Genomic DNA, 13037 nt, shown 5'->3' on the forward strand with positions numbered 1-13037 from the left:
AGCTTTTAATTGCTGTTCCATGGAATGTAGAAAAATGAATTTGCAGGAATGAAATAAATACAATAAAACACAATTGTTTTAAAACCTCTTATCTTAAATATATTGCATTATATTCAAGAATTTTCTAATACAAAATTATTGTCCCCAGACATCACAGTTCAATATGTTATTTCCTAAATTTTAGGCACTCACATTTATGAAAATTTTAACAAATCAAAAGCTTCTCCATTTAAAAAAATATACTTTTTTTCATAAGTTATAGGTAAGGCTGATTATGCATTACATCAATTTGGAATCCCTCATATGGTACAGTATAGTTAAACATTAAATAATCCAGGTAATAAAAGTCATAAACCTTCAGCCTCTCTGTAGCAGGAATTTCTGACAAGTATTTACTTACAACTTCTGAATTGGTTCTTTTGTCTGTGGAGTGTCTGTCTTTGAAATGCGGGAATAAGAGCTCATCTGGAGCATTTATTCGTTTCAAAAAATAATTGGCATCTTTTTCCAGAGTTTCAAATTTGCCAACGAAATTATAATCGATATCGCAAGGATAACAAAGTTTGTTGATTTGCTCCCAATGCGTATCCATACCTAATGGCCGATAGGGATCTAACAGATATTGTATAAATTCTTTAAATTTCACTCCTGAGCCAGTTATCAATGCCTCTTTATCTGCATTAGGTCTGTATTTCTTAATAATTGCCTTCCCAAATACAGGATGGTAATAAATGTTTGGATGTTCAAACTATCTCGAAAAGCAGACACCAACCTTTCCATTGGATCACGGACAAATATAATTTTGGTATATGTTTTTAAACGCTTATGTATCTCTTTTATATTATAACTATCTAGTTTCTTCAGATGATCTCCATAGTGAACACTATTATGGGAAATATTAGCAGCAGATTTTGCACGACCACCAAGTATCATCAGAATCCTTTTCCAGTTGGAACAGCCCGCTTTAGGAACCTCACAATACAAAAGTTTGTATTTATCTTCCACGTATATTCTAGAGACCATGTGCACAAGGGGAATTTGGGTTCTGTTAATGTATTTTTGGCAAATATCACGAAGAAAAAATTTCCGCCTCTCTTGTATCTCATTGGTAGCTTTCCAGTTATTGTTCCTATTAAAGAATGTATTTAAATAATGCTTGTTGGAGGAAAAATCCATTTCTTTGAGTTGTTTAAGAACCTTGTGTGGGTCTTCAGAAAAATTAGTGGTCAAAGAATCTTCTGTTCTATTCTCAAAATAATTGGGCTCCTCATCACCTTCACTCTCAATCAAAGCTTTACTGTCTTGGTGAAAATACTTTCCTGCAATCCAATTTTCTCTTGGTTTTTCAGATTCCCCAGTAGAATAGCTTCCAAATTCCTGTTAAAACAGAAGAAATGATATAGGGTAAGAGGTACAAAAGCAGTGGTGGATTAAGGCTCACTGGTGCCCTAAGCACTGACAAATCTTGATGCTCCTCCTTTGTACATACTGTACAAATCTTCATTGTTTTTGTTTTCCTTTCTCAGCTTTGTGGTGCCCTCTTTGGGCATGGTGCCCTAAGCATGTGCTTAGTCTGCTTAACAGCAGATGGACAAAACACCACTGGACAAAAATGATATATTTTGTATTGGTTTATTTCAAAAGACATTTCTAACAAAAATGGGGAAGGAGGGTGAGAGAACATTTTTTCCAATTTCAACACTTTCAGATACATTAATGATATTCTGTGCCTTCTTAATAATTACCAAAGCATTTTATCTAATGTTGAGGTTTTATTTTTTCTGGATTTACCAGAAATTGAGTTAAATTTAATGTTTTTTCCCCAATATGTAACAAGTTGTATGAAAATATAAAAGAAGGACTGTTCAAATATTTGAGGATAATTATCTCTACCAAATATTTTCTTTGTTAGATCAGAATATTTAAAACTGTATAGCATAAATTAGTGATTATATTAATAAATGGCTGAAATATGTACAAACCTATCATAAAGGATTAAAATAATTTCATGTATCAATTTATGGTTAATTTGTCATCAAAGGTATACTGAGCATTATATTAATTAATTAATATTAATAATTCCTTTATCTAATCCTTGCTTGCGGTAAAAATACAGGTAGTCCTCAATGGTCATAAAGCAGATCAGCAAGTTTTTGCAACATTTCTTGCAGTAATGGTGAAGCAAATGCCCTGTCATAAACCAACCACCAGCGTCGCTAAGCAAACACCACAGTTGTTAAGTTTTGGGATGTTTTTGCTGAAAACCAGAAGTAAAAGAACGTTGGTCCTTACCTGAATGTTTCTTTATATAGATTGGTGGGAGGGGCTACAGCTGGGTTTAGTCACAGCCTGATTGGTCCAAAGACTGAGGGAAACTTCTTAAAGTATCCTTCCTTCCCTATTGGCTCCCAGTTTCCTCGAGGTCGAATGGAGAAAGCTGCAAAACCACAATGCAAGAAGGACAAACAACAGACCCCCCTGACCGCCCCTCACCTGCTCTAACAGCTACACTATGGCAGGGTGTAGCCCCTCCCACCAATCTACATAAAAGAAACATTCAGATAAGGACCAACTTTCTTTTTCGTGTAGATATGGTGGGAGGGGCTACAGCTGGGACGTACCCAAGCTAGGTCCCAGGGTGGGATGTTGACCCTGGGGGGGGGGAGGTTCGCATCCGTCATGATATGATCCGGCTCCCAAATGTCGGATCTGTGTCACAGGCCGGAGATAACCACCACCTTAGGGACCAGCGAAAGCTTGATGATAGGGTGACTGTCCGCAGCGAGTTGCTCATGCGCTGGTGTTGATAGGGGATGAGTGTCCATTGGAGTGGCCGAGAGTGAAGACGGGCCCAGGGCACTATCCCTATGCATGACACCATCTTGTCCAGTAAGCAGGCCAAGGTCAGGATGGAAACTGACTGACTTGCACGGACGTGACATGTTAAGGCTTGAAGATTTGTGAGGCGTTCTGAAAAAAGTCGAACAAGTCCCGCTACAGATTCTATTACTGTACCCAAATGAAGGATTTTCGTCATGGATGAAAGATGGCTTTTGGGAAAGTTGACAAAGAACCCCAGGGACTGTAACATCTGAATTGTCAGGTTCAGGTCATGAATTGCCTGTGTACGTGATTGGGCCTGAACGAGCATGTCATCTAGGTAGCATTGGAGTCTCACTGGGTGAGATCGCAAGTGAACCATCAATGCTGCCAGGACCTTCGTGAACGTGCGTGAGGCAGAGGCCAGACCGAATAGGAAAGCCCTATACTGGAGGTGGCGCCCCTTATGGGAGAAACGGAGGAATCTGTGATGGGCAGGTAGGATTGGAATGTGCAGATATGCTTCCGTCAAATCTACAGATGCCATGAAGTCGCTCCGCCGGATCACCAGGAGTATGGACCTGAGAGATGACATTTTGAAGTGCCGGTAAACCAGGTAAGAGTTGAGGCGCTTCAGGTCCAAAATTGCCCTCCATCCCCCCGAGCTCTTCGGGACAACGAATAGGTTGGAGTATAGACCCAACCCATACTCCTTCCTCAGGACTGGTTCTACCACCCGAATGTCCAGCAGGTGTTGGATGGCCAGACTCATTAGATGGCACTGTTCCAGATCCCTGGATGGAGGGAAGGTCCTGAAGAGCATTGGGGGGAGAGAAATTCTAGATGGAGGCCGTCCCTGATGGTAGACCTGACCCAAGCATCTGAGGTTATCTGGTTCCACTGATCTGCGAAGGACACTAGGCTGCCGCCTATGGTCTGACTTGGGTTGGAGTCATTTCCCGCTGTGGAAGGGGTGGCCACGCCCCCCCCCAAGAAAGGGCTGCGTGGACTGACCCTGGTACCTTCCCCTGTCCTGATAAAAGGGACGGTGACTCTGTCGGACCTATAAGGGAAGTACCACTGTTGGCGATAGTCCGGATCAGGTGGTCTGTAAGAAGAAGGTCTACGGTAAAGAGCCGGACGGGATTCCGGCTTCTTGGTGTTAGAGGGTAGGACCTTCTTCTTATCTTTGTTCTCAATGAGAATCGGATCACGCGATTCCCCGAAGAGATTGAGACCAGTGTAAGGTGCCTCTGTTAAATTCCATTTGGACTTGTTGTCCATTTGCCAGTTGCGAAGCCACAAAAGACATCTGGACATTACCTAGGTGGACAACGCCTGGGATGCAAACTTAATAGAGTCTAGAGTGGCATCTACAGAGAACTGCGTGGCAGAAATAATTTTGGTGAGGTCTTGGTGAAGATGCTCATCCTGAATCGGGATGCAGTCCTGTAACTGGCGGAGCCACATAACGGTGGTGCAATTAAAATAGGAAGCAGCAGCGGCCAATTTGATAGCTGTACTATGTCTTCCCTTATAAAAATGTAGAATGCATAGACTTTATTAAATGTTGTGACTCAGCAGATGTCTGCTGTGAGTCTTTTCGGGATACAAGATTCATTATGCAGCTGGGGCTTGTTAGAGGCAGGTTTGGAGATAAAAGGACGGATGCTGCCACGCCCTAGTCGCAGGAGTCAACGTTCCTTCGTGCGTTCCTGGATTCATACAACATTGCTTGATACACTTGGATAAGTGCTTTGGTGTTTCATGTAACCCTGATTCGTGGAGACTTTGGAAGAAGTGCATTGCTTGTAAGAGTTGTTTTGTATTCTGTTATCTGCTTGAAAGAGACTGTATTTCTGTTATTTTTGGGCTCGAAGCCAGTTTGAACTGAGAACTGATAAAGAAAGTTCCTTTTAAGTTTATTTGTCTTGCCGTTTGTTAAGAGCCGTGAAGGGGGGACAGAACAGATTGACTCCTGCCTGATAAGCCTCCATTTCATTAACTATGGAGCAATTACATGCTGCACATACGCAACTCGCGCAACAAATGGCTGTCCTAATGGATCAAATGGCACAATTGCAGAGAGCTGTAAGACCCCCCCAGCCAAGGAGGAAGTGCCCAGTAGCCATGCCAGATAAATATGATGGGAGTCTGGCCATGTTTGCAGCATTCTTGGGACAATGCCAGCTGTTTATTAGCCTGAGAGTGGAGGACTTTCCCACTGACCGAACAAAGGTGGGATTCATAATCAGTTTGCTCTCAGGCACAGCTGCCCGTTGGGCTACCCCCTTGTTAGTTCAGCAGAGCCCTTTGTTGGATGACTTCCAGGGCTTCTGCCAGTATTTCAAACGGATGTTTGAAGATCCGATTAAGGGGGAAACAGCTGTTAGAAGTTTGAAATCACTGCAGCAGGAGAGTGGTTCATTGCAGGACTATGTGTCTGAATTCAGGCTACGTAGCCAGGATTCCACATGGAATGAACCAGCTCTAATGGACATGTTCCAGGATGGATTGTTTGAGGCCTTGCAGGATGAACTGGTGAGGGTGGACAGGCCACCGACATTCAACGCGTTGGTCCACCTGTGCCTCCAGATAGATGCCCGGCTGCAGAGGCGAAGGCCTTGCCGTGTATTCCAGGAGACCACCAGAATGCCGGTTCAGCAAGGGACTGCAGTGGACTGGGAGGAGCCCATGGAGTTGGGTGCTGTCAGACCTCGAGTGTCATGGACAGAGATGGACAGACGACGTGCGGAGGGATTGTGTTTTTACTGTGGGGATCTTGGACACTTGGCAGGGAGCTGCCCCAAGAAGAACAGAAGGGTTGCATGGACTGTAGCCGTCCCTCAGCAATGCACGATCAAGTCAGACAACCAGCACATTGGTGCGGCTGTGTTACCCTGTTCGCACAAGATAGCGTGCATTTGAGGGTGTGTGTGGAGTCCCAGGGCGGATGCCCTGCCGAGTAAAGTAAAGAACTCCGACCCTGCGAACTCGCTTCTACCTCGGACTGTTCTACCCGTTACATCCTGCGCTGCCATTGGTCATCCAGTGAGCATGCAGACTCTGATACGGGATGCGCAGTGGGGTGATGACTGGGTGGAGCGACAAAAGGCGGAAGTGAGGCCGGCGTCCCCATGGACTTTGGAAGGGGATCTTTTGAAGTGTCGGGGCTGGCTCTATGTTCCCGCAGGGTACATCCGTCGACGGGTGCTTGCGCAGATTCATTGCACATCTGTATCAAAACATTGGGGGTTTGTTTGGACGTTGCGCCTGGCTTCCCAATTTTGGTGGCCCCATCTGAAAAATGACGTACGTAGGTGCGTGAAGTCATGTGCCCAGTGTCATTGAGCCAGGTCTACAAGGGGAACTCCGCCGAGATTCCAGCCGTTGTCGACTCCAGTCCCCGCAACCCTGGACTTTGTCTCTAGGTTTCCAGTGGCGTGCCATTGTCTTGGACCATGTTCCAGGGAGGCCGTCACCAACCCTTCTGGGCCACACCCCGATCATCAAAACCAGAGGAAGGGCTCTGCAGGAGGGGATTGCATGATGGTTCGGCAGGAGTCAGTAGAGCTGCCGTCAACCTCCGATGGAAAGGGGGTTGGTGGGTCGGCCTTGCAGAGGGTTGAGGACCCTGGACAGGGTGTTTAAGGCTTGGCCAAAGCTGGCAGAGCTGCCGTCAACCTCCGACGGAAAGGGGGTTGGTGGGTCGGCCTTGCAGCGGGTGGAGGACCCTGGACAGGGTGTTAAGGCTCGGCCGAAGCTGGTAGAGGTGCCATCAACCTCCGAAGGTAGGGGGGCTGGTGGGTCGGCCTTGCGGAGGGTGGATGACCCTGGACGGGATGTCAACGCCAGGAAGGGCGGAAGGAAACATGGTGGCCACCGGATACCTAGAGAGTTCCGATTCAAGGGGGCTATGCCTCCAGAGGTTTGGGATTCATGAAAAAGGCATCAAGGGAAATGGGTGCGGGTCATCTTGTGGACATGACATTTCCACCACATCCAGACCATCGGACCCCGGGGAAAGGGCCCTGCGGTGGGGGATAGTGTTGTGACTCAGCAGATGTCTGCTGTGAGTCTTTTTGGGATACAAGATTCATTATGCAGCTGGGGCTTGTTAGAGGCAGGTTTGGAGATAAAAGGACGGATGCTGCCACGCCCTAGTCGCAGGAGTCAACGTTCCTTCGTGCGTTCCTTGATCCTTGATCGGGGTTTCTTTGCTGTACACTTGGAAAAGTGGTTTGACTTCTGTAACCCTGATTTGTAGAGACTTTGGAAGAAGGGCTTTACTTTCGTTTGATTCACCTTGTATTGAAGTAAGAAAGATTTGTGTTTCAGTCCGTTATCTTCTGGCAGAGACTTTAATTAGTTTATTTTTGGGCTCGAAGCCAGTTTGAACTGAGAACTGATAAAGAAAGTTCCTTTTTAGTTTATTTGTCTTGCCATTTGTTAAGAGCCGTGAAGAGGGGACAGAACAATTAACTACGCAACATATCTAAATATATCTTAAAACTGGTCAAAATACCTGAATAATCATCTGGAGTTGCATTTTTTCTTCAGATCCTGAAAAAAAAGGAAAAAGTTTTCATTTCAGAGAAAAATGGTCATATGAGTTTCAAAACAAGGTTAAGGGGAAAAAACAGCTTTTAAGAGTGTTTGAATCACTCCTATTGGCTTTTATAAAACAACTTTTCGGAGTGTTGGATTTGTCCCATTTACAATAGGTGAACTATTGTTTGTTAAAACTCTTGCTCTTCATTCTGTAAGATAGCCATCCTCAACAATCCTCACAAAAGGTCAAACACATGAGCCTAATTTTAATCAGTCTATTTATTTTAGTAGTGGATGTTTCAAATATGGAAACTTTTCCAGTCTCACCAGTCCAAAATGAATTCTGGGAACATATTAGTGCCATAATTGTAGGAGAAGCACTGCCATACCCAGGGAAAGAAGTTAAATGAGGCATCAGTTTAGAAGTGTGACATTGCCACAAGTGAATTAAAACTAACTTCCTTGATTGCTGTTGACCCTTATCTAGTTTTAAACAGGTGCTGTCAGTCTTAAAAGATTCCTGTGCATAGGCTTTAACAAAAAGTCAGTTAATTGACTTTTTGGAAACCTGATTTTTTGCATCTCACAATAATACAATGCATGCAGCCCTCCCAAGCTCTGTTTATGCTAGCAGAGGCACTGTGGGCTAGTCCTTTGCTGTTTCCAGTGTGTCTCCACGGGCCAGATCTAAGTACCCTGTGGGCCAGATCTGGTTCCCGGGCTTCGAGTTTGACACCCCTGAACTAGCATAACACATTATTGAACAGTCCTATAATAATTATATTTATATTGCAATTGTGTAAATGTCAAATGCAACACATAATTTAACTATTACAAAAAAGAATATGACTTTTAACAAATAAATAATTAAAGAAGGAATGTATGACCACTGGAACCAATCTACACTGCATAATTATAAAATTTTTGATCTGTACCTAAAGGGTTTGCACAAAAGCATCTTATACTGCCAAAATAAGGAAAATCCAGCAAGTTCACTTAGAAAAAAAAAGAAGATTGTAAAAGGCTAGAATTGTTCTAATAACCTCCTGACAGTTGTATAATTTAAAATGATATAATGGAATGCAAGATTAAAAGGGCTATCCTTTATTTTTTGAGTTCACAATGTTATCGTCATTACTAAAAAGTTTTCATATTGTTTGTGGAAATTCTTAATCAAACTCCGCCAATCACACATTCTGCACTAAATATATCACATTCCTTTTTCAGTTTGACAGTGTCATAATTTGTAGAGCTCACAGGATGGCTGTGGAACTATATGAGGCAGTGTTAAGTCATCAAACAAATATTCCTTTTGTTTCTGTTCAAACACTGAATGTGAAGATTTCCCATCGTCTTTGAGAAATTGCAACTTTCTCTGCATGATAACAAATGAATTAACCTGATTCACATAAGCTATAGAACAGCGTATTTAATAAAGAAGTTGGTTTCCTTGTTTGATGAGGGAATTCAATAAAAATTTCAGAAGTTATACCTTTAAAAACATGAAGTATTTTCAAAAGCTTGCAGATCTAAATGAACTGTTTAGTTGAACTAAAGCATTGTAGTCAGATCTTATGCTGATAATATTCCCATCATAAAGATTCTTTTAGGTTTTGAATATTTTTTATTCTGAATAGATTTAAGCTGTTCAACAGAGAGATCTCTATCTTGCTGTGTATTCATAGTTATAGAAAAAAGGCAATCCATTCCCGCTTTGTTTAAATACATTGTGGAACAACTAGTCAGAATACCAAAGTGTCCATTTATCAGTGCTCACCAACTTTCCTAGGATTCGTAGAAGCATTTTGAATTAGAAAAAGCAAATACAAACCAATAAATAAATTTTAACTTGAATAAGGTAAAGGTAAATATTCCCCCATACATGCATGCTAGTCATTTCTGCCTCTACGTGCGGTGCTCATCTCCATTTCTAAGCCAAAGAGCCAGTGCTGTCTAAAGACTTCTCCGTGGTCATGTGGCCAGCATGATTAAATGCCGAGGGTGCATGGAGTACTGTTACCTTCCCACCAAAGTGGTCCCTATTTTTCTACTTGCATTTTTACTCCACTTAATACATTGATCCAGGCTTAAGTCATTAATGTTCCAATGTTAAAGCAAAGCCCTACACCTTATTCTGTTACTAGTTAAAAGCAACCTTAAGGTATATTAGGCTTTGTCATTGGTACTCTGGAGAAAGGTCAAGTGATGTGGCAATTGTTGGGAATAAAAGAAGAATAGGAACCGAGAATGGTAGCAGCAAATTCTATGCCACTCTGATGACTCTGATGACATGGGTTAGTAATACCATAATTCAGAAGTGGGGCAATCCATAGAAGAGGGAATGTCAACTTCTTATTGAACGAGTTGGTTCCTTTATCTGGATCTCTAGTGTTTATAGGGCTGTATCCACCTTTTCAGTATAGATAGATAGATAGATAGATAGATAGATAGATAGATAGATAGATAGATAGATAGATAGAAAGTAAGAAAGAAAGAAAGAAAGAAAGAAAGAAAGAAAGAAAGAAAGAAAGAAAGAAAGAATCAGGCTTAATTCTGAATTCTCTATTCAGGCAGAAAATTAAATGTCACCATCTACCATGCCACTCAGAAGATAGATGAGGAAGAAATCTTATTCATCTTGAGCTTTTAAAAATATAATAAAAATAAAATAAATATTTATGTTCAACAAGTAAGTTGATAGAATGGGATGAAAAGTACTATACTGGTACAAGTAAGAAAGTAACTTTCCTAATGATCTCCTAAAATAACAATCTTCCTAAAAAATAAAACAAAATCAAGATTACTTATTGCTTTAGGCTATGATAGAGGATTGCCTCTTTATGGTAATTACTTCCTGCATAATAGCGTAGTATTTTGTTTTGCAGAAATGCTTTTTTTTTGCTTTGAGAAAGAAAATCAACATTATTCAGGCAGACTTTCAGTAGGCAATAGAGTTCACTGAGAACATCATTGTGAAAATTCACATCTTGAGGCTACTTTTTTTTAACCAGATAAGGCACTCTCTTTTTGGGGGTAATAAAAGATTAAGGCAAACATATTTTAAACAACCTTTAATGATGTACAAGATGCGAGGAAAGACCAATGTTTTCAATCTCTACTTGGATCAACTCTATTTTGCTCAAAGGTTTGTGGACTTTGAATACTGATGCTTTCCTGCTTCCCACTACATTTGTTTTTAGGCTATTTTTATTCACTTTAAAGGAATTTTAATAACTTTGTGTTGACAACATAGACAGCTGGGACTAAGAATTAAAGAAAAATTCAGTTGCTGACTTAGGAAGGAAGTGACATCAATGAGTTTCAAAAGACAGCCAAGAGGGAAAATTGAGTTTGTATGTTTATGGTCTCCCATTTTGTTGTTTTGACAGGATGCCTACAAATGCAAATTAGATGATCAACTTTATAGCATTTATATCAAACCAACAAAGAAATGATGCAACTGTACAATTAAGTTTTGATAAAAAGTCCACTGGCCTCAAAGGCCAAAAATAATGTATTCCTTGGAAATTATTTCTGTAAGATCCATGACTGTTACAGAACACTATCATTTTGCAACAAGGCTGATATGGAAACTTGTATTTGTATTTACAGGTTTGTTGATGTGATGCTATTAGTGCTAATATCAATATCCCTTCTTAACTTAAATAATTAGCTATGTCCTATATTATTAATTCTGTCTCAAAATTATAGTGCTTTAATATTATCACTTTGTAATTTATTGTAAATCAATATAAACTTCAAAAATTTTCCTCTTGTGGAAGCTTACTGTGAGGATTGAATGAAGAGTATTACCATCACTTCCATAACTTAGTTTAAATAGAATATTTTAATAAATGAAACAGAAAAACAATTCTTGAAATGAGCTCTTATATTACCTGTATTGACTTCTCCATATAATTACCTGCCAAGGATGGATGAGCTTCTTAAAACCATCACAAAAGAACTTTGTCTTTTCAACCAGTTCCTGAAAATTTTTATTTTAGTGATTTGCTGATTGTCCTTAATCAGTTCATGAAGCTTTCTTATGTAAAACCTGTTGGCTGCTGTCACAGGATAACCTCTCATTCTTGACATGGTCATGGAAAGCAGAAGACAAGGCCCATGATGATGGGGAGTATCTATTTGTCTGGAATGGTATAAAGACTCCTGCTTTTTTCCCCTCCCAGTCCTATGATTTTATGATTCTAGGAGTCCTATTTGTTTACAGTAGTATATGCAAGAAACTGCAATAAAGGTTATCCCATTTTATTTCACTGCTGGCTATGATTATCAAAGGTTCAGTATGTCTGAAAGCAATCTGATGGGAATGTGTATAGCAGCGACCTGTGCAGTTTGATAGTCTCTGAAGGAAATGTGCATTAGTGCTGCAGTTGGAAGGACCATGGCAACAGAATTTAAAATAACAAATGGGTCTATTTCAACCACTCTTTTTCTACAGTTCTTTGTTTTGGAAGTTAGGAGGCAATTGACTGGCCTTGGGTTCAATGACTCAAGGAATTCTCAGTTTAAACTTGTAAGGTATGGTCTCACCTATAAAGTTTTTTTCATTTTAGGTCCAATGCCTGGATTATATACATATTTCACTATATTCCACTATATATTATATATCAAAAGTGTGGCATCCGCATCTGTTCTCTAAAGGTCTGGCCATTTTGTGGTTATTTTTAGTTCTGTGCAATAATGTACCATACATATGGACAAGTTTTTCTAGACATTTCTAGGTATTCAAATGCAGTAATACTCTTGTAGTTTCTAAACAAACAAACAAACAAACAAACAAACAAACAAACAAAACAACACCTCCCTCCTGAAATCTCCCTTTTCACACTAATATCTATTTCAGGAACATAGTTCTTTCTTTCTTAGACCATCAAGGCATATATTTTTCATTTTTTTTGTTGAAACTCAAAGTCTGTAATCAAAATGGTGCACAAACTAAGTCACCAATGATACAAGTAACTTTGCAACCAATCCTTGCATTTATGACCTTCTCAGGTCTGTAAGAAAGGAAAGCTGAAATAAGATAATAAGCACAGCTGTGCTTTCACCTAGTGGCTCCTTTGCTTAACAATTGAGTTGCAGGTCCCTAGTTGTACTTCCTTACTATATGTCTGCCTATATCACTTTGATAACAGGGACCAGAGGTGGTATTTAGCAGGTTCTGACCAGTTCTGGAGAATTGGTAGCAGAAATTTTGAGTAGTTCAGAGAACCGGTAAATACCATCTCTGACTGGCACCACCCCCATTTATTCTCTGCCTGATCTGCCCAGCTGATCGGGAGGGAATGGGGATTTTGTGGTAACCTTCCCCTGGAGTGGGGAGGGAATGGAGATTTTACAGTATCCTTTCCTTGCCACGCCCACAGAACTGGTAGTAAAAAAAAATGAATCTCACCACTGATTGGGACCATCCTGCAAAGGCTAATATCTGGCTGGGATACAATTTGACTAATTACTTGGATAAATCCTTAATTTGACAAACTTGTACAGGCTGGTGAGGAATTCAGTTCCAGTAAGTAATGCCAATGGTGGAACCATGTAAGAGGGAATAAACAAAGACCCAAACTGCCAAAGTCAGTGGAGATTTTATTGAACTGAGTGGTAAATTGCATTTGTAGGAAAAGTACAACTGAACATAAATACTT

At 40.8% G+C, this 13037-nt stretch overlaps 1 protein-coding gene across 1 annotated transcript in view; it reads right to left on the minus strand.

The window, feature by feature from the left end:
- Nucleotides 1–256: 256 nt before the first annotated feature.
- Nucleotides 257–13037, minus strand: part of CHST9 (carbohydrate sulfotransferase 9) — a 62596-nt gene continuing 49815 nt past the window's right edge. Inside the window, 3 exon segments of the mRNA XM_032222915.1 lie at nt 257–750; nt 753–1377; nt 7346–7383. Of these exon segments, the coding sequence (XP_032078806.1) occupies nt 257–750; nt 753–1377; nt 7346–7383 (1157 nt within the window).

Source organism: Thamnophis elegans, chromosome 8 (assembly GCF_009769535.1).
Source record: "Thamnophis elegans isolate rThaEle1 chromosome 8, rThaEle1.pri, whole genome shotgun sequence".
Lineage (NCBI taxonomy): Eukaryota > Metazoa > Chordata > Lepidosauria > Squamata > Colubridae > Thamnophis > Thamnophis elegans.